This window comes from Loxodonta africana, chromosome 11 (assembly GCF_030014295.1).
Source record: "Loxodonta africana isolate mLoxAfr1 chromosome 11, mLoxAfr1.hap2, whole genome shotgun sequence".
NCBI classification, from domain to species: domain Eukaryota; kingdom Metazoa; phylum Chordata; class Mammalia; order Proboscidea; family Elephantidae; genus Loxodonta; species Loxodonta africana.
Window position 1 is genome coordinate 106,329,111 of NC_087352.1, and position 23,419 is coordinate 106,352,529.

The window sequence follows — 23,419 nt, forward strand, 5'->3', positions numbered from 1 at the left end:
GAGCTACCCAAGAGCTGGAGCAGAAAGCAGACAAAAATGAAAAAAATAGACAGATTCACGGAAAAGGCAGACAAATTCAGGAAAAATACAGGCAAAAAAATGGAAGAATTCAGGAAAATAATACAGGAACAAAACGCCAAAAAAAAAATTAGAACTAGAGACCATACAAAAACAACAATTAGAAACCCAAAAGATAAACAAGATTTTAGAAATGGACAGTGTTGTAGAAGGGCTGAAGAGGTTAGAAATGATGTAAGACAGGATAACTGAATTTGAAGACAAACACTTGGATAAAACTGTTTGAGGAAAAATCACGAAAAAAAGAATGAAGAAAAATGAAGAAACCCTGAAAACCATGTGGAATACAGTCAAAAGCAAAAATTGTGGGAGACTGGAGTTCCAGCACAGGGGGAGAAAACGGACAGTACAGAGAGGATCACTGAAGAACTGCTGACAGAAAATTTCGCTAATATCCTGAAAGGTGAAAAGCTGATCATCCAAGAAGCTCAACGAACCCTATACAGGATTGACCCCAAAAGAAAATTACCAAGGTATATCATAATCACATTTACTAAAACCAAAGACAAAAAATTCTGAGGGCAGTTCGAGAAAATACAAAAGTTACATACAGAGGAGAAACAATAAGACTAAGCTCTGATTATTTGGCAGAAACTATGCCAGCAAGAAGGCCCTGGGATGACCCTATGTAAAATCCTGACAGAAAAAAATTGCCATCCAAGAATAATATATCCTGCAAATATAGTGTGAAATTAGGACATTTCCAGATAAGCAGAAATTAAGGGAATATGTAAAAACCAAAACAAACTTACAAGGATTATTAAATGGAGTCCTTCAGTCTGAGAACAAACAACATCAGACCACAGCCTGAATCTAGGATGCAAGGTTGTACCAGCCAGATACCAACTTAGGAGATGAACTCTCAAAGACTATCCAAAAACAAAGGAATTACAACAGGGAACCACAGAGGTTAATCTGTAAATGACAACAACGTCGGGACAATAAAAAAGGGACTAAATGGTGTAGGTACAGAACTTTCTAATGGAGGTGGGGCAAGGTGAAACCAAGTAAAAATAGACTGGTTCAAACCTAGAAAGAAAAGGATAAATTTCAAGGTAACCACAAAGAAAGTTAACAAATCTACTTATCAAAATTAAGAAGAAAAACAAAGTTTCAGTAAAAACAAAATCTACAAAAAAGAAATGAAAAAACAAGAAAATCCACAAATGAAAGGAATTCAGCACAGGAGACTAAGAGGAACAAAGAAAAGGCCAGAACCACAAAAAAAGTGCTACAAAATGACAGAATAAACTCACACCTATCAATAATTACACTGAGTGTAAATGGCCTAAATGCACCCACAAAGAGACAGAGAGTGACAGAATAGACAAAAAACAAGATCCATCAATAAGCGGTCTACAAGAGACACACGTTTGAAACAAAGACATAAATTTATTTAAAATCAAAGGATGGAAAAAAATGTATCAAGCAAAATGTTACCAAAAAAGAGCAGGAGTGGCAATACTAATCTCAGATAAAAAAGGCTTTAAAACAAAATCCACCATAAAAGACAAAGAAGGGCGCTATATAATGATTAAATGGATGATACGTCATGAAGATATGATCATAATACACATCTACGCACCCAACAAAAGGGCTCCAAAATACATAAAACGAACTCTAACATCACTGGAAAGAGAAACTGACAGCTCCACAATAATAATAGGAGACTTCAACACACCACTCTCGTTAAAGACAGAACATCTAGGAAGAAACTTGACAAAGATACAGAAGATCTAAAAGACAATCAGCCAACTTAAACTCACAGACATATATAGAACACTTTTCCCAACAGCTACAAAGTACATATTCTTTTCAATACACATGGAGTGTTCTCCAGGATAGACCACATCTAAAGCCACAGAGCAACCCTCAACAAAATCCACAACACTGGGATAATAAAAAGTAGCTTCACTGACCACAACACCATCAAGGTAGAAATTAACAAAGGAAGAGCAAGAAAAAAAAATCAACTGCATTGAAACTGAATAATATCCTGCTTAAAAACCACTGGGTAATAGAAAAAATCAGAGATGGAATAAAAAAATTCCTAGAGTCAAACGAGAATGAAAACACATCATAACGAAACCTTTGGGACACAGCAAAGGTAGTCCTCAGGGGTCAATTTATAGCAATAGACGCACACATCAAAAAAGAAGAATGGGACAAAATCAAAACATTAGCTACACAACTCAAACAAACAGAAAGAAAACAGCAAAAAGAAAAAAAAGCAAGGCCACCAGGAGAAAGGAAATAATAAAGATCAGAGCAGAAATAAATGAAATAGAGAATAGAAACACAATAGAAATAATCAAAAAACCAAAAGTTGGTTCTTTGAAACGATCAACAAAACCGACAAACCACTGGCCAAACTGACAAAAGAAAAACAGGAGAAGACACAAAGAGCCCAAATAAGAAATGAAATGGGGGGACACTGCAACAGACCCAACTGAATTAAAAGGATCATAACAGAGTTTTATGAAAAACTAAACTCCAACAAATTTGAAAACCTAGAGGAATGGACAAATTTCTAGGAATATACTACATACCCAAATTAACACAAAATGATGTTGAAAATCTGAACAGACCCATAACAAGAGAAGAGATTGAAAAAAAAAAAAAACTCCCCAAAGATGGCTTCACTGGAAAATTCTACCAAACATTCAGAGAAGAGCTTACACCAGTACTACTCAAACTATTTCAGAACACAGAAAAGGAATCAATGCTTCCAAATTCACTCTATAAAGCCAGCCTGACCCTGATACCAAAACCAGGCAAAGACACCACAAAAAAAGGAAAATTACAGACCAAATCTCTCTTGAATATAGATGCAAAAATTCTCTCAAAAATTCTAGCCAATAGGATTCAACATCATATAAAAAAACAAAACAAAACAAAAAAACACCACAACCAAGTAGGATTCACACACACACACAAATTTTTTTTTATGCAACGGTGATTCAACATTAGAAAATTGGCTAACATAATCTTCCACGTAAAGGAAAGAAAAGAATCACATGATCATCTCAATCAACACAGAAAAAGCATTCGACGAAGTCCAATATCCATTCCTGATAAAGACCCTCAATAAATATAGAGGGGAAATTTCTCAACACAATAACAGGCATTTATGCAAAACAAACAGCCAACATCATTCTTAATGAAGAGAGGCTGAAAACATTCCCCTAGAGAACAAGAACAAGACAAGGATGTCCTTAATCACCACTCCTATTTAACACTGTGCTGGAAGTCCTAGCTAAAGCAATAAACCAAGAAAAAGAAATACAGGGCATCCAAATTGGTAATGAAGAAGTTAAACTGTACTGTTTGTGGATGATATGATATTATACATAGAAAATACAAAAGACACCACAAGAAAACTACTGGAACTAACAGAGTAGCAGAATACAAGATAAACATACAAAAATCAGTAGGATTCCTGTATGTCAATAAACAGAACTATGAAAAGAAAACAGGAAAACAATAGCAATTATAATAGCCCCTAAAAAAATAAAATACTTAGGAATAAATATAATCAGGGATGTAAAAGACTTATACAAAGAAAACTACAAAACATTACTGCAAGAAACCTAAGGAATCTACATAAATGGAAAAACATACCATGCTCACTGATAGGTAGACTCAACGTTGTGAAAATGACAATTCTCCTCAAAGTAATTTACAGATACAATGCAATCCTGATCCAAATACTAACAACATTTTTTAAAGAGAGGGAAAAACTAATCAATAACTTTATATGGGAAGGAAAAAGCCCCGGATAAGTAAAGCACTACTGAAGAAGAAGAATAAATGAGGAAGAATTGCACTATCTGACCTCAGAACCTACTATACAGCTACGGAAGTCAAAACAGTCTGGTATGGGTACAACGACAAGACACATTGAGAGAGAACTGAGAACCCACATAGAAATCCATCCACCTATGGCCACCTGATCTTCAACAAGGGCCCAAAGTCCATCAAATGGGGAAAAGACGGTCTTTTTGATGAATGGTACTGGCAGAAATGGATGTTCATCTGCAAAAAAAAAGAAACTGGACCCCACATCACACCAAACACAAAAACTAATTCAAAATGGATCAAAGACCTAAATATAAAGTTCAGAGAAGAAAAAAGAGGATCAACGCTAGAGGCCCTAAATCATGGCATTGTTGTTGTTGTTGCTGTTAGGTAACGTCCAGTCAGTTCCAACTCAAAGCGACTCTATGCACAACAGAACGAAACACTGCCCGGTCCTGCGCCGTCCTTACAATCGTTGTTATGCTTGAGCTCGTTGTAGCTGCCACTGCGTCAATCCACCTCATTGAGGGTCTTCCTCTTTTCCGCTGACCCTGTACTCTGCCAAGCATGATGTCCTTCTCCAGGGACTGATCCCTCCTGACAACAGGTCCAAAGTATGTAAGACGCAGTCTCGCCATCCTTGCCTCTAAGGAGCATTCTGGCTGTACTTCTTCCAAGACAGATTTGTTCGTTCTTTTGGTAGTCCGTGGTATATTCAATATTCTTCACCAACACAATTCAAAGGTGTCAACTCTTCTTCGGTCTTCCTTTTCATTGTCCAGCTTTCACATGCATATGATGTGATTGAAAACACCACGGCCTGGGTCAGGCGCACCCTAGTCTTCAGGGCGACATCTTTGCTCTTCAACACTTTGAAGACGTCCTTTGCAGCAGATTTGCCCAATGCAATGCGTCGTTTGATTTCTTGGCTGTTACTTCCATGGCCGTTGATTGTGGATCCAAGGAAAAGGAAATCCTTGACAACTTCCATCTTTTCTCCGTTTATCATGATGTTGCTCATTGGTCCAGTTGTGAGGATTTTTGTTTTCTTTATGTTGAGGTGTAATCCATACTGAAGGCTGTGGCCTTTGATCTTCATTAGTAAGTGCTTCAAGTCCTCTTCACTTTCAGAAAGCAAGGTTGTGTCATCTGCATAATGCGGGTTGATAATGAGTCTTCCTCTAATCCTGATGCCCCGTTCTTCTTCACATAGTCCAGCTTCTCGGATTATTTGTTCAGCATACAGATTAAAGGGTATGGTGAAAGAATACAAGCCTGACGCACACCTTTCCTGACTTTAAACCAATCAGTATCCCCTTGTTCTGTCCAAACAAGTGCCTCTTGATCTATGTAAAGGTTCCTCACGAGAACAATGAAGTGTTCTGGAATTCCCATTCTTCGCAGTGTTATCCATAGTTTGTTATGATCCACACAGTCGAATGCCTTTGCATAGTCAATAAAACACAGGTAAACATCCTTCTGGTATTCTCTGCTTTCAGCCAGGATCCATCTGACATCAGCAATGATATCCCTGGTTCCACGTCCGCTTCTGAAACTGGCCTGAATTCCTGGCAGTTCCCTGTCGATATACTGCTGCAGCCGTTTCTGAATGATCTTCAGCAAAATTTTGCTTGCATGTGATATTAATGATATTGTTCTATAATTTCCACATTCCGTTGGATCACCTTTCTTGGGAATAGGCATAAATATGGATCTCTTTCAGTCAGTTGGCCAGGAAGCTGTATTCCATATTTCTTGGCATAGACGAGTGAGCACCTCTAGTGCTGCATCTGTTTGTTGAAACATCTCAATTGATATTCCATCAATTCCTGGAGCCTTGTTTTTCACCAATGCCTTCAGAGCAGCTTCGACTTCTTCCTTCAGTACCATTGGTTTCTGATCATATGCCGCCTCTTGAAATGGTTGAATATCAACTAATTCTTTTTGGTATAATGACTCTGTGTATTCATTTTATCTTCTTTTGATACTTCCTGCGTCATTTAATATTTTCCCCATGGAATCCTTCATTATTGCAACTCGAGGCTTGAATTTTTTCTTCAGTTCTTTCAGCTTGAGAAACGCCGAGCGTATTCTCCCCTTTTGGTTTTCCATCTCCAGCTCTTTGCACATGTCATTATAATACTTGGTCTTCTCGAGAGGCCCTCTGAAATCTTCTGTTCAGTTTTTTTACTTCATCGATTCTTCCTTTTGCTTTAGCTGCTCGATGCTCAAGAGCAAGTTTCAGAGTCTCCTCTGACATCCATCTTGGTCTTTTCTTTCTTTCCTGTCTTTTCAATGACCTCTTGCTTTCTTTACGGATGATGGCCTTGATGTCATTGCACAATTCGTCTGGTCTGTGGTCACTAGTGTTCAATGCGTCAAATCTACTCTTGAGATGGTCTCTAAATTCAGGTGGGGTATACTCAAGGTCATATTTTGGCTCTCGTGGACTTGCTCTGATTTTCTTCAGTTTCAGCTTGAACTTGCATATGAGCAATTGATGGTCTGTTCCACAGTCGGCCCCTGGTCTTGTTCTGGCTGATGATATTGAGATTTTCCATCGTCTCTTTCCACAGATGTAGTCAATTTGATTTCTGTGTGTTCCATCTGGCGAGGTCCATGTGTACAGCCGCCGTTTATGTTGGTGAAAAAAGGTGCTGATAACGCCAAGGTCGCGGGTTCGTTCCCCGTATGGGCTAAATCATGGCATTAACAGGATACAAATCATAACCAACAATGCACAAACTCCAAAAGAAGAGCCAGATAACTGGGATCTTCTAAAAATTAAATACTTATGCTTATCAAAAGAATTCGCCAAATGAGTAAAAAGAGATCCTACAGACTGGGAAAAAAAATTTGGCTATTACAAATCAGACAAAGGTGTAATCTCTAAAACCCACAGAAAAATCCAACACCTCTGCAATGAAAAGACAAATAATCCAATTAAAAAATAATCAAAAGAAATGAACAGACACTTCACCAAAGAATACATCAAAACGGCCAACAGAGACATGAGGAAATGCTTGTAGTCACTAGCCATTAGAGAAATGCAAATCAAAATTACAATGATATACCATCTCACCCCAACAAGGCTAGCGTTAATCCAAAAAAAAAAAAACAAAATGATAAATGTTGGAGAGGTTGTGGAGAGACTGGAACACTTATACACTGCTGGTGGGAATGTAAAATGGTACAATCACTCTGGAAATCGATTTTGCGCTTCCTTAAAAAGCTAGAAATACAAGCACCATATGATCCAGCAATTCTACTCCTTGCAATATATCCTAGAGAAATAAGAGCCCTCACATGCACAGATATATGCGCAGCCATATTCACTGAAGCACTGTACACAATAGCAAAAAGATGGAAATAACCTAGGTGCTCATCAATGGATGAATGGATAAATTATGATATATTCACACAACGGAATACTGTTGTTGTTGTTGCTGTTAGGTGTCATCGAGTTCGTTTCGACTCACGGCAACCCTAAGTACCACAGAATGGAACGCTGCCCAGACCTGTGCCACCCTCACAATCGTTGCTATGCTTGAGACTATTGTTGCAGCTACTGTGTCAATTCATCTTGTTGAGGGTCTTTCTCTTTTCTGCTGATCCTTTACTTTATCAAGCATGATGTCCTCCTCCAGGGACTGATCCCTCCTGATAACATGTCCAAAGTACGTACGACAGAGTCTCGCCATCCTTGCTTCTAAGAAGCATTCTGGTTCTACTTCTTCCAAGAAATGGAATAGTATGCAACAATAAAGAACAATGATGAATCTGTGAAATATATCATAACATGGATGAATCTGGTGGGCATTATGCTGAGTGAAATGAATCAGTCACAAAAGGACAAATATTGTATAAGACTACTAGTATAAGAAATCAAAACAAGGTTTAAACACAGAAGAAAACATTCTTTGATGGTTACGAGGGTCCGGATGGAGGGAAATGGGTATTCACTATAGTAGACAAGAATTACCTTGGGTGAAGGGAAGGACAACACAACACAGTCAGGACAACTGGACTAAACCAAAGCTAAGAAGTTTCCTGAATACAACCAAACTTCGAGGGACAGAGTAACATGGGCTGGGGTCTGGGGACAATCTAGGTCAACTGGAATAACAAAAGTTACTAAGAAAATGTCCTGCATCCCACTTTGGTGAGTGGCGTCGGGTCTTATAGCTAGCGAGAGGTTGCCTAAGATGCATCAATTTGTCCCAACCCACCTGGAGTAAACGAGAATGAAGAACACCAAAGACACAATGCAATATTAGCCCAAGGGACAGAAAGGGCCACATGTATCAGAGACTCCATTAGCCTGAGACCAGAGGAACTGGATGGTACCTGGTTACTCCAGTGACCACCCTGAGAGGAAACACAACAGAGACTCTCTGACAGAGCAGGTGAAAAGTGGGATACAGAACTCAAATTCTATGAAAAAGACCAGACTTGATGGTGTGGCTGAGACTGGAAGAACCCCAGAAGAGATGGCTCCCAGATTCTCTGTTAGCCTAGAAATAAAACCATTCCTGAAGCCATCTCTTTGTACAAACATTAGACAGGACTGCTGTTGTTGTTAGGTGCCAACAAGTCAGTTCTGACTCATAGTGACCTTATGCACAACAGAACGAAATGCTGTCTGGTCCTGCACCATCCTTACAATCATTGTAATGCTTGAGCTCATTGTTGCAGCCACTGTGTCAATCCACCTTGTTGAGGGTCTTCCTCTTTTCCGCTGACCCTGTACTTTGCCAAGCATGATGTCCTTCTCCAGGGACTGATCCCTCCCGACAACATGTCCAAAGTATGTAAGACTGAGCTATAACACGTAAAATGATACTTTTGAAGAGCGTGCTTCTTAGCTCAAGTAGATACATGAGTCTAAATGGACAGTTCCTATCTGGAGGTGAGACGAGAAGGCAGAAAGGGACAGGAGCTGACTGAATGGCCACGGGAAATACAGGGTGGAATGAAGGTGTACACTGTCACAGTATAGAGAGAACAACTAAGGTCACATAACAATGTGTGTAGAAGTTTTTGTATAAGAAAACTAACCTGAACTGTAAACTCTCACTTAATGTACAATTACAAAAAAAAAAAAAAAAGACGGAAACAACCTAGATGCACATTAACAGATGAAGGGATAAACAAACTACAGTAAAAACTCATGAAAAGATTTACACACAAAAAGAAACAATCTTTGATGGTTACACGAAGGAGGGATGGGTGGAGATGGAAAGACATTAGACAACAGGTAAGTGGTAACTTTGGGCAAGGGTAAGACAGTACACAATACTGGGGAAGCCAGCACAACTTGTACAAGGCAAGGTCATGGAAGCCCACAGACACATCCAAGCTCCCTGAGGGACCGAATTATGGGGCTGAGAGCTGTGGGGACCAGGGTCCAGGGGAACATCTAGCCCAACTGGCATAACATGGTTTATAATGAAAGTGTTCTATATTCTGCTTTGGCGAGTAGCTTCTGGGGTCTTAAAAGCCTGTGAGCAGCCATCTAAGATATACCACTGGTCTCACCCCTTGGGGAGCAAGGAAGACTGAAGAAAACTAAAGATAAAAGGGAAAAATTACTCCAAAGAACTAATGGACCACATCTACCATAGTGTCTACCAGATGGAGTCCAATACAGCTAGATATTCCCAGCTACCACTGCTGACTGCTCTGATAGGGATCACAACTGAGGGTCCTGGAGAGAGCTGGAGAAAAACGTACAACAAAATTCTAACTCACAAAAACAGACCAGACTTACCAGCCTGAAAGATACTGGAGAAACCCCGAGAGTACGATCCCCAGACACCCTTTTAGCTCAGTAAGGAAGTCACTCTCAAGGTTCATCCTTCAGTCAAAGATTAGACAGGCTCACAAAACAAATACAGACCAAAGGGACACACCAGCCCAGGGACAAGGACTAGAAGGCAGGAGGGGACAGGAAAGCTGGTAATAGGGAACCCAAGGTGGAGAAGGGAGAGTGTTGACATGTCATGGGTTGTTAACCAATGTCATAAAACAATATGTGCACTAACTGTTTAATGAGAAATAGTTTGCTGTGTAAACCTTCACCTAAAGCACAATAAAAAAAAAAAAATTAAAAACAAACAACTTTTATATTGCCATATTCTTGGCAAGCATAAACTGAACGTGGATATTATCAAATAATATCATATGCAAGCAAAATTTTGCTGAGGATCATTCGAAAGTGATTGCAGCAGTATATCAACAGGGAACTACCAGAAATTCATGCCTGACTCAGAAGAGGACGTGGAACCAGGGATATCATTGATGATGTCAGACAGATCCTGGCTGAAAGCAGAGAATGCCAGGAAGATGTTTACCTGTGTTTTACTGACTATGTAAAGGCATTCGACTGTGCGGATCATAACAAATTATGGATAACATTGTGAAGAATGGGAAATCCAGAATACTTAATTGTGCTCAAGAGGAACCTGTACATAGATCAAGAGGCAGCTGTTCGAACAGAACAAGAGGATACTGTGTGGCTTAAATTCAGGAAAAGTGTATCCTTTTACCCTATCTATTCAATCTGCAATGCTGAGCAAGTAACCTGAGAAACTGATTGAACTATATGAAGAAGAAGGGGGCATCAGGATTGGAGGAAGACTCATTAACAACCTGCATCATACAGAAGACACAACCTTGCTTTCTGAAAGTGAAGAGGACTTGAAGTACTTACTGATGAAGGTCAAAGACCACAGACTTCAGTATGGATTACACCTCAACATCAAGAAAACAAAAATCCTCACAACTGGACCAATGAGCAACATCATGATAAATGAAGATAAGATTGAAGTTGTCAAGGATTTCTTTTTCTTGGACCCACAATCAACGCCCATGGAAGCAGCAGTCAAGAAATCAAAAGATGCATTGCATTGGGCAAATCTGATGCAAACGACCTCTTTAAAGTGTTTAAAAGCAAAAATGTCACCTTGAAGACTAAGATACGCCTGACCCAAGCCAAGGTGTTTTCAGTTGCCTCATATGCGTGTGAAAGCTGGACCATGAATAAGGAAGACGGAAGAATTGATGCCTTTGAATTACGGTGTTGTCAATGAATATTGAATATACCATGAACTGCCAAAAGAATGTATAAATCTGTCTTGGAAGACGTACATCCAGAGTGCTCCTTAGAAGCAAGGATGGTGAGAGTTAATCTCACATACTTTGGACATGTTATCAAGAGGGATCAGTCCCTGGAGAAGAACATCATACTTGTTAATGTAGAGAGTCAGTGAAAAAGTGGAATACACTCTACAAGATGGATTGACACAGTAGCTGCAACAACGGACTGAAGCATAACAAGAATTGTGGCAATGGCACAGGACTGGGAAGTGTTTCATTCTGTTTTAAGTAGGGTCTCTATGAGTAAGAACCGACTCAGCAGCACTAAACAACAACATGAAGTAGTAAATATGTACCAAAACATTTGATTTGATGCAGTATACTTAGAAGAAGTATAACCAGAATGCTCCTTAGAAGCAAGGATGGTGAGACTGAGTCTTACATACTTTGGACATGTTGTCAGGAGGGATCAGTCCCTGGAGGAGGACATTGTGCTTGGCAGCGTACAGGCTCAGCGGAAAAGAGGAAGACCCTCAATGAGGTGGATTGACCCAGTGGCTGCAGCAATGAGCTCAAGCATAACAATGATTGTAAGGATGGCTCAGCACCGGGCAGTGTTTTGTTCTGTTGTACATAGGGTCATTACAAGTCGGAACTGACTCGAGGGCACCTATCAACAACAACACTGAAGTTATTAATGAATAACATATATATAAAAGCTATAATAATGGGTATAAGATTGTTTAATGCTGAGGCAGCTGATAATTTGACAATTTGCCAAGGCCTAGTCTGGTATCATAGTTGTGTAATTCTTACATATTCTATGAAAATTTTATGCAGTGTTCATTAGTGACTATCCAGTACAATATATATATCTGTATTAGTTTCAATAAAGGTAGCTATATGTGAAAAAAAAAATCAGGAAAGGTGTGCATCAGGGTTGTATCCTTTCACCATACTTACTCCATCTATATGCTAAGCAAATAATTTGAGAAGCTGGACTATACGAAAAATCAGGATTAGAGGAAAACTCATTAACAACCCATGATATGCAGATGATAGTACCTTACTTGCTGAAAACGAAGAGGATTTGAAGCACTTACTGATAAAGATCAAAGACCACAGCCTTTAGTATGGATTACACCTCAACATAAAGAAAACAAAAATCCTCATAACTGGACCAACTATCAACATCATGATAAATGGAGAAAAGACTGAAGTTGTCAAGGATTTCATTTTACTTGGATCCACAATGAATGCCCATGGAAGCAGCAGTCAAGAAATCAAACAATGTATTGCATCGGGAAAATCTGCTGCATAAGACCTCTTTCAAGTATTAAAAAGCAAAGATACCATTTTGGGAACTAAGGTGCGCCTGACCCAAGCCATGGTATTTTCAATTGCCTCATATGCATGCGATAGCCGGACAATGAATAAAGAAGACTGAAGAATAAATGATGCCTTTAAATTATGGTATTGGGGAGGAATACTGAATATTCATGGACTGCCTGAAGAATGAACAAATCTGTCTCAGCAAAAGCACAGCCAGAATGCTCCTTAGAAGTAAGGATGGCGAGACTTTGTCTCACATACTTTTGACGTGTTATCAGGAAGGACCAGCCCTGGAGAAGGACATTATGCTTGGTAGGGTGTGAGTGAAAAAGCGGAAGAACCTCTATGAGATGGACTGATAATGACAGCTGCAAGAATGGGCTCAAACAGCAATGACTGTGAAGATGGTGCAGGACCATACAGTGATTCGTTCTGTTGTGTACAGAGTCGTTATGAGTCAGAACCAATTCGACAGCACCTACAACAACAACATTTCCAACCTTGAGTATGACTTGATGTTTGCTCATGGCGTAACCTCTGCCAGGAATTCATCAGCAAATCTGCATATCTATCATATGCCAGACATGATGTAAGGGCTAGAGATTTGAGTAAGACCTCAACTTTGTCATCAGGAAAATTATGGTCTTGTAGGGGAGAAATATGTAAATATATCATGACACGACAAGGTAAGTATCATATAACAGAGTGGAAAGTCCTCTGCCCATGTATTATACTCACCTAATTCTAAAGCCTAAATTTATGTCTTACAAGATGCTTCTCCAACCATTCCAGCCTACTGGCCTCTGTGGTCACTGAACCTCTGTAGTGTTTACTCATACTTTAAATAGTGTCTGGCAGACAGTGTGTGTTCAAGGAACACGAGTAATAAGTCTGATGGATACGTCTTCGATTTCTTGTTTAAATTATAAGCATCTGGAGGGCAAAAACCATCTTCTTTCTGTCTGTCCCTTCAGTACTTACTGAAATGATATATACACTAAGGTATTCAATAAATATTTGACTGACTATAAGTTGTGCATAGCTGTAACACCCACCCCCCCAAGCAGAATACCAACATTTAAAAAGGGTGGCTGCTAACCGAAAGGTTAACGTTTGAAACCACTAGCCACTCTGCTGGAGAAAGATGTGGCAGTCTGCTTTCGTAAAGATTTACAGCCTTGGAAGTCCTATAGGGCAATTCTACTCTGTCCTACAGGGTTGCTATGAGTTGAAATCAACTCGACAGCAGTGGGTTTGGTTTTGTTTTGGTTTATCACTATGTCAATTTAAAAATTTTCCAATGATGATTAGAAGCCGTATTCAATTAAAAAAAAAATGAATTCCACTTAGCATTGCTGCATTTGATGAAATGCTGTGAAAAACAATTTAATTCAAAGGGCTGTATTGTGTTGCTTCAGGTATTCCAAGTGGACCAGAGAAAATGCACTAGGTGAAAGGTGGAACACAGGAAGGCTCTCAAAGAGTTTGCTCTGTGCAGACTTGTCTGTTAGTATTGTTGCTGTCACCATCGGGTGCCTCAAGTCAGTTCTGACTCACAGCAACCCCATGTACAAAAGAACAAAACACTGCCCATTTCTATGCATCCTCACAACCATTGTTATGTTTGAGCCCATGGTTGCAGCTACTGTGCCAATCCATCTCATTGAAGGCCATCCTCTTTTTTGATGACCATCTACTTTACTAAGTGTTATGGACTGAATTATGTCCCCAAAAATACGTGTTGTAAATCCTAACCTCTATGCCTGTGGTTATAATCCCATTTGGGAATGAGCTGTCTCTGTTTTGTCAGTGAGGCAAGATTAGTATGTTGTAAGTCAATCTCTTTTGAGATATAAAAGAGATTAAACAAGCAAAAGAGAGAAGCAGAGATGGGGAAAGAGAGATGCCAAGCCACATGAAAATGAAAATCACCCTGGAGTAGAAGCTCAGAAGAGATGAGGACTTTACTCCAGAGCTGACAGAGAGACAAAGCCTTCCCCTAGAGCTGGTGCTCTGATTTTGGACGTCTTGTCTCCTAAACCGTGAGAAAATAAATTTCTGTTTGTTAAAGCCATCCTCTTGTGGTATTTCTGTTATAGCAGAGTTAGATAACTGAGACACCAAGCATGATATCAGTCTCCAGCGATAAAAAGAAGATGGTTTTTGCCCTCCAGATGCTTAGGTATGTGTGTGTTTTAGATGGAGAAGAATTTATGGAAATATGCTTTTTTTTGAGTTTCTTTTTTCTTTTCCCAAGAATAAGGGGAAAATATTTAAGATAATATAAGGTTGGAAATTGTTTACTTATTTAAACCCCACTGTAATTTAAGACAATATCAGTATTTTGATATTTATTCTATAAATTGTGGCCACTATTGGTCTGGAATAAGTAACAGTAAAAAATTCAAATCCATTGTTTCATTCCCTGCTAACCAAATGAATTTTAATCCTAGCCTTATTGACTGAAAAACAGAAAGAAATTAAGTGATAATTCAAATAACACCATCAGTACATTGGGTCAGAGAGCTGTTGCATCCCGAATTTGACAGTCAAGCTGTGTAAAACAGAATCCTACCTCAGAGTCAGAGCTGCCCAGCTCAGCCAGCGTTGGGGCTTTGAGGCGTTTCTTCCGCTGCACAGGGACCTGCTGTGTGGCACTTAAGCTATTTTCTTTTGTGGACGACGTTAAGTCTCCATTCACCACAGATGATTCTATCACATTCTCCGGAGATTTAAGGGTAGTTACATCTGGTAAAAGAAAGGCAAAAGCTTACCTTTCTCGGAGCCCAGAAAAGTAATCACTGGGCTAAATGTACTTTTCAAAGTACACAGACCTGGAAAAACCCACCAGATAACAGAACATTTCTACGCAACTCAAATACAAAGCCGAGGTTTGCTATTGTAAAGCCTGTTTATATAAAACTTTTTTTGTTAGATATTAACTGTCATATTCAATTAAAGGAAACCTTTAAATAAATACTTATACAATGACATTTGTAGATCAGAATTTGGAGTTGAAGGAGATCCTACAGACAACTGACTCTAACATCTTTATTTTACAGATGAAGAAACTGAGGCTCAGGGAGGCTGGCTTTATTTTACAGCCTTTCAAGAGCTTGTTTGAAATGGTGAAGAGAAGCATATAAGAGTTTGATTTAAAAATCAAAATAGCCAATAATCTCCTATATTCATATTAACATTTTTATTTAATGTGAATCTAGGATATATTCACTTTAATAAATCTGACTTAAATTATTATAGGCTCAAACTTAGACAGGAAAGCAATATAACAAATGGAAGAAAGTGAGGCAATACAGTACCATAAGACGTGGAATGTCTGGGTTCAAAGTCTAGCTCTACTGCTAGCTGTCTGACTCTGAGCAGGTTACCTAACCTCTGTTTCCCCATCTGTAAAATGGGGCTAACAATAGCTACGGGCTTCTTCTGAGGGTTACATGCACTGATAACTGCATGTGAAATGCTTACTTAATACTGTGCCTTGCAGAGGCAGTGCAGAGTAGATACTAGCAATTGTTAACACTGATTTTTATCTCCATTTGCAATTAAGTAAACTAAAGCTTAGAAGGATTGAGTCAAGGTCACACAGCTAATGCATGGTACAGCTAGTATGTGAAGTTTATTAGTAGTGATTCTAAATGCTGTCTTTTTTGCACTATAGCAAAAAAGTTCGGATGCAAGTAGAACTAGTTTTCTTTGGTATTTCAAATGAAGAGTTAAAAGGGACTAAACTTAATAGCTAACTACTAAATAAAAGTATTCAAAAATGAAAAAGAGCAGCCACTGTAAAACTTAATTTACAGCCAGCACAGTGAACTGATCTTTGCACATGGAATAGGTTTCCAAAGCTACTGCAGTTGAAGGTCGAGAGTGGGCTGGGCACTAAAGGGAAGCAGAGGTGAATAAAACGCCTGCAGGAGAGGAAATAATTTACCTGAAGTTCTTATAAAATACAAGTATGTTCTATTTCTAACCATTTTCCCCCCAAAATAATATTCATATATTTGAAGTAAGAGGTGGATTTCCAGGAAACATTCGGTATGTAAGTGTGTTCCTTGACATTGTTTAAAAGAACCATATAAATTATTTATTGCAATGACATATATCTAATTTAATATTTACAAATAACTCTCTGCTTATTTTTAGAGATCAATGGGCCAAAGAGCAAAGCCCTGTGGACCTGGAAAGAAGGTGTGAGTACGTAGGGGAGAGACAAGAAAAGAAGAAAGGGAAAGAGAATCAGAGGGGAGTAAAGGAACGGAAAATGAAGAAGACGTAAGTACCCACAAATCAGTTACCATTTCAGGTAAAAATTTTAATAGAGAACTTGACGAAACTTGCGTTTATTTTATTATTACTTTCTCATGGGTTAAGTAGCTAGAATAAGTAAATAATTGATGGGGGCGGGGAGGTTACTGAAGGGAGAAAAAGAACAAAAGCAACAAGCTTTGAAACGAATTATAAACCACAAGGAGATGGACAGAGCAGTGGGCTGCTACACTTTGGAGAAGAACTGAAAGGTTTTTCTGAAAGCTAAAGAGGAAATGACTGGGCTAATTGACGGACTCCTTTTCAAGAAAAAAGGTAGTAAGTGTATAAATATGGTCATAAGCGCATTTTAAAAAGTCTTATTCTACACATTTCTTAAAGGTCTGTTCATGTTGCTGTAGCAGTCACCCTTTCAGAGAGAAAGCACCAAGGGTCAAACCGCGCACACTCTTGCACCTCTGTCAGCCGTTCGTGCTCCAGCTGCGGCTCCCACCATTGGCCTGGTAGCAGCTCACTGCCACACTTACAGGTATGGTAATAAGAATACCCTGAGGTGGTCTGCAGAAAAGCACTGAAACAGTTTTAATGGTTATCTATTTAATATTTCTGAAAAAATATAACTACTATCTCAGATATATGATTTTATGGATGTTACTGCTCAAGAAAATTTGTAAAGCTATTTTATTTATGGTAGATTAAAAAAATTAAATAGATAACAGTACAAGTGGTACTTAGGTCTGGCAAAAATCACAATGGTGGCATATGAAGTGAGGTTTGGGGGTAGTGGGCGCCATGAGTTCATATCATCCTCAGTGCAGGGGACCTGAGAGACTGCCAAACACTTTCAAAGTGCCTGAACACAGTGCTATGAGATTAATAACTGCCATCTGAGCGCACTGATGGAAACTGCTGAAATAAACACCTTGTACTAAATTTCCCAACAGTTACGTGCTTGGCTGCTAACTGAAAGGTTGGTGATTCAAAGCCACTCAGTGGCTCTGTGGGAGAAAGACTTGGCAGTCTGCTCCCAATAAGATTACAGGCTAGAAAACCCTATGAGGCAGTTCTACTCTGTCACATGGGGTCACTGTGAGTCGAAATCAACTCAAGGGTACCTAACAACAACAACACAGAATTCGAACCTTTGAGATAAATGGAATTAACAAAACATTGGTTATGATCTCTATATGAAATTATATGTGAGTCTATCTCACACTACGTACTTCTTAAAAATCCGGTAGAACATACCAAGACATTTTAAAGTCATCGGATTACTTTTTTTTGTTGTTGTTCAAATGAGTAAATCTTCATTATTACTCCAATGTATCAAACGAGAAAAAACAAATACTTGGATCAGGCTTTGCATTTCTTTGATATAAGGCAGCATTTCTTGAGAAAATATTGGTGCTATTTAAGCAAAATATTTAAGATGCCAGATGTGGTTTTAGAAGTCACATACCTTAGCTTAACAAAAACACCAAACGCACTGCCGTCAAGTCGATTCCGACTCATAGCGACCCTACAGCACAGGGTAGAACTGCCCCGTAGAGTTTCCAAGGAGCGCCTGGCAGATCTGAACTGCCGACCTCTTGGTTAGCAGCCGTAGCACTTAACCACTACGCCACCAGGGTTAGCTTAGCTTAGAAATATAAAATATATGCCCATGTTAAACACTTTATTTAATAACTTTATATGTATTCAATACACCCAGCTGCTGCCTCATTTGGTTGGAGGCAATATGACTGGGGTACAGACTACATATTTAATATACACACGGGGAAATTAAATTATACTTACCTTAACTCATGATGAATAGATTGTGAAGGTTTTCCACCAACAATATTTCTAAGACATAGAACCTTTGCAGTAGAACATTACATCTTATTCTGCACTTAAGTTCAGAGGTATTATCTATGATACTTGTTTCAATGTTTATTCTTAGTTTGTTCATTTTCCAACTTAGAGAAGAAATATATTCCGAATCTTCACATTTAGGTTAGAAGAAGGATCAACTGTTTCCGTTTATATTTTGGGGCATCTTAGTTATTTAGTCAAAATGCAATAAGGAAAAACGCAAAAGTAGCACATGAAACTGTGAATGAAGCAACTGGAAATCATGAGGTACAAAATAAACTACAGGAAATGACAGCAGTGAAACCAAATAAAAACCCTCGGCTGCTCTTTCACATCAAGGAGCTGAAGTACCCAGCACTCTCCCAGTACAGACGCACTGCACTGGGTAGACTGTGCACGTGCCCAGGTTGCCTCTGGGGACCGCCTTGTCACTGCTCCAGGGGACCAGCCACTCCCTCACAGTACAACTGATGGACATCTCTAGCAGACATAAGAAGACACAGATTGTCTGAAATGGATACTGCCAATTTTTAGAGATGAGTACTAACACATAATGGAGCCCTGGTGGCGCAGTGGTTAAGAGCTCGGCTGCTAACCAAAAGGTCGGAAGTTCAAATCCACCAGCTGCTCCTTGGAAACCCTATGGGGCAGTTCTACTCTGCCCTATAGGGTCGCTATGAGTCGGATTCAACTCGACAGCACCTGGCAACAATGGCAGTAACACATATGTTCCAAAACATCTCAGAGTTTATTTTCCAGAGCAAATTTTTTACAGGATCATTCTGTGTAAGGGAAATGTTGATAAAATAAAAACTATCAAATGGACAAAGAAAATAGAAAAAGCTCTTAAATGGTCAGTCAAAAATATTAAGTGAAGACTGAAATATTTATATGACTTTCTTTAAATCACAAATATTAGAGTCATCATGTCTGAGACCAACAAGAATAAACAAAAAATTTTATACTTTGAAACTAGTTTAACCCAGTAAATATTCATACACAAAGTATGATACCAGAACTCCCTGGCTTTTTAAATATGAAGTTCTAGGTAGGGAATACCAATAAATCTTTGTATCTTAAGGGGCATCTGTGGCATACAAGGAAAAGAAAATTCTGAAAGAAAATACTAGTGTCAACATCTTATCTCATTTTACATTCAAGACAGCAGCTTCTGCAATTAAAAACTGTAGCTTGCAAAATATTTTGAGATTAAGTTGGCTTATAAATAATTCGAAAACTTCATAAACAAAAAAAAAGAGGCTGATTTTACAGATCAGATTTAGTCATTAGCAGCCACCTGTCTGTTAACACCTCTCATTTAACAGAAGGGGTCTGAGCAGTACTACAAATGCGGGCCACAGAATTCTGTATTAAAACCAAAGGCAGTACAGCTCTCTCGTATGTTTATACTCTATACATTCCAACTCACTGGTGACTAGGCTCCACCCTGCGTGACGCGGTGGGACAGAAGACGGCTCCTGCCCACTCACTGAGGCTCCGTGGTCATCTCCGACCTGGCTCTGGAGATGAAATCTACGTGGCCCAGTCTTAAGGCCACATCTGAAGTAGCTTAGTTTTCAGTTTAGCTATTTAAATGACCGAATGCTTTAGAGACTAGGAAGACTCAAAACTTGCTTCTTAAAAGTTTTTTTCTATTTCCTTAAGTAGAGGCTGTCTTAGACTTTAGGAGCATCCAGTGAGTCAAGGATAACAGAGAGGCGGGCAGCATGGACCGTACCCCAGGATGGGGCAACTGGCTTCCCCAACCACTACTTGATGGCCAACAGGTTTATTGTAGTTTTAATTTTTTAAAGTACACTGTTCTCAAATAAGCAGAATGTTTTATTTTACTGACCACAGCTTAGTTCAAGAAGCCTTTCCATTTTCTTTTTGACATGTTTGAACAAGCAAATGAATGAAAGGTATTTCACAGAAAGCAAAAAATGCATGTCAGGTGTGAAAGTGCTTTTTTTTTTTTACCTGACAAGTCAAAACTGTGAGACATGCTAAGTGGCCGCATTGCTGAAAAAAAGAAAACAAACAATAGAAAGAAAGCAATTTAGCTGTTAGGAATTCCAGGGAGGATAAAAAAAGGGGAGGATTAAGGAAGATCCTTAGTGACACATTTCAGATTCTAGGGCAGAGGCTAGTGAACACAATCTGAAATACAATAAATTCATGCAAGAGTCTTAGTTTCAATTGTATCACTAAGACACGAAATGGAGTAACAACAAAAGTACAATAATTTTTAAAAGAACACTCTGAAAATGAAAGCATGATAAAGATACAATATTTTTAAAAATCAAAGAATAGGATTTTTGAAGTAAATATAAATCAAAACAAAACAATACCATGATTTAAAATATGATTCTACAGATCATAAAAAAAATACTTAAAATTTTTACAATAAATATGTTCTTCAGTAACTTATTTTCAGGATGAAAATTTGGCTCTCTGAATCAAGATAAAGTATTTTCTAAAAAAATCTCATTCAAGAAAAAGCAGTATTACAAAGCATCAAAAAGCAGTCCATTGTAGGCAGCATAACCTAGCAGCCAGACTGCCCGAGTACAAATCTCAGCTCTGCCACTTATAAGCTGTGTGGTCCTGGGCAAGTGACTTAACCTCTCGGTGCCTTAGTTACTTCATCTGTAAAATGGGAATAATAGAAGCTATCTCATGTGATTGTTATGAAGAATACATAACTTCATATAAAAAAAGGTACCTTAAAACACTGCTTGACACATAGAAAACATTCAACAATTATTTCTTAAGAATAAATTGATTGTTTCCTTTCAGTTAAAATCACTTGTTTATATTCCCTTTTAAAAAGTTATTACATATACTAAAAACCATTGATTTGTACACTTTAAAGGGATAAATCTTATGATCTGAACATTGTATCACAACAAAGCTGTTTTAAAAACGTTGTTGCAAAGATTTGATGAATTGAGGTATTCACGAAAGTTAGAATTATCTATTTTCACTGCTGTTCAAAATTCTTAAGAGTACTTTAAGACAGCACATCAAAGACGGAGCATCTCTTATCTGGCCCAGGCTCGGCTTTCCCATTACTGTCTCAGACACTGCCACTGCAAACAGGAAGCACGGTTACTGAAGAGGCAGTCTTTCCCCTTTCACCCAGCAAAAGGGGCAGTCTCCCTTCTTCATACCAAAAACTTATCCACTAGTACTTCCAAGAGTCTTCAAAACTGCTGAGGCTAACACAGTGTACCTCTGAACATCTTTGTCATATTCTTCCTTTCTTCTAAATCCTCTTCATATCAAATAGGGAAGGATGATTTGAAATGTTAATTATTTTTCCTTGTATTTTTGGAAGGCTGAGGTCCTAGCTGGCATTACAACTGGTGGGCAGGAAAAGGGCCTTTGTAGACAGAAGAGGATATTACCTCAGGTCTACAGTGGGGATGGAAGTACAGGCATAGCAGGCCGAATATCTCCCCAGCTAACGTCGTCTTCCAGTTGATGGCCTCTTGAGTGTAATACCTAGATTTAATAGAGTATCTCTCTCAATGTGCTTTTCAGATGTTGTAAAAGGAACAATTTGTATTTACAACACAAAATCACAGTACAGAATATATATTTTAAATGATTTGAAGGAAAAGCACTGTTTAATATCCCAGTCACAACTTAGCAAGATGCCAGAATCATATGCAGACATTCTGAAAAGCACAAATATCAACAAAGTGGGTGTGTATCTCGGAAGGGGCAAATAAAAGCAACTAATTGTTAAAAATCATACTTACTGTTTGATGGTCTGGGAATAATACTTTAAGTATTTACATTCTAATATATAAGTTGGGATGTAGCTTATTTAAAGGTTTTTTATTTATTTAATTTAAACATTTTACTATTTTAATTATCTTTCAGAAAACTGGTTACGTTTCCTGCATTGATCTTGCTAAATACCATGTTATAATATTTTCAATTTAAAATAATAAAAAATAGGCTCCTGGTTAGAATTTCTGGGCAAATTATTGACATTTATAGGAGATGCCTGTTCTTAGGTTGGGAGAGAACTTTGGGGAGATGGCTGGATCTCCAGAAAGGAAACAGCTATGTGGAGAACCAAAGAGCCAGGTACTAGGAGACCCAGCACAGGCAAAGCACCCAGGAGGGATAGGGAGCTGCAGTAATGACTAAAATTGAATTTTTTTTAAACCGACACAGCAATGTAAGGGCTTTTATTTAATTTAAAGAAATATGATACTCTGTCTTAGGCTGGGATCTCTAGAAAAGCAAAACCCATGAAGCGTGTATTTATGTATGTGTATGCATGCTGGTGTTGTGGTTAAGAGTTATGGCTGCTAACTAAAAGGTCCGCAGTTGAATCCATCAGGTGCTCCTTGGAAACCCTATGGGGCAGTTCTCCTTTGACCTATAGGGTAGCTATGAGTCGGAATCGACTCGATGGCAACGGGTTAGGTTTTTTTTTGGTGATATATATATATACACGTATGTATGCACATACATATATACATAATACATATATATGTATTATGTATATGTGTACATACAGAAAGATTTATCTCAAGGAAATGGCTCATGCAGTTGTTGAGGCTGACAAGTCCCAAGTCCATGGGTCAAGCATCAGGCTGGAAGCTTCTCCTGACTGATGTAGCCGCAGAGGCTGATGAACTGAAGATTGGCAGATCAGATGGCAGGCAGCTGGCTCAAGTTCCAAGAACTGGAGGTCAGATGATGGCGAGCCAGATGCAGGACCCGAGTGAGCAAGAGTGAGTGAGCTCTGCACAATGTCCACATATGTTGGATGGAGGACACACCCTGAGGAAGCTGCCCTTACACTGATTGGCTGATCACATCAAATCAAATCATGGAGGTGATTACATTATATCACAATATGGAGAATAACTATATCATTACGTAACTGCCAAATTACATCATCACGTAACTGTGAAACCACTGAGAATCATGGCCCAGCCAAGCTGAC

The 23,419-nt window shown here is 38.8% G+C and overlaps 1 protein-coding gene across 6 annotated transcripts in view; it reads right to left on the reverse strand.

The window, feature by feature from the left end:
• SPIRE1 (spire type actin nucleation factor 1) overlaps positions 1 to 23,419 on the reverse strand; it is a 370,834-nt gene that overhangs the window by 42,571 nt on the left and 304,844 nt on the right. For all 6 annotated transcript variants that reach the window (XR_010323504.1, XM_064294750.1, XM_064294751.1 and 3 more), the window contains one exon: positions 14,882 to 15,054. Coding sequence is in view for 5 of the 6 variants with exons in the window: in XM_064294750.1 (XP_064150820.1) it covers positions 14,882 to 15,054 (173 nt within the window). In the remaining variant the exon portion in view is untranslated. The remainder of the gene's footprint in view (positions 1 to 14,881; positions 15,055 to 23,419) is intronic.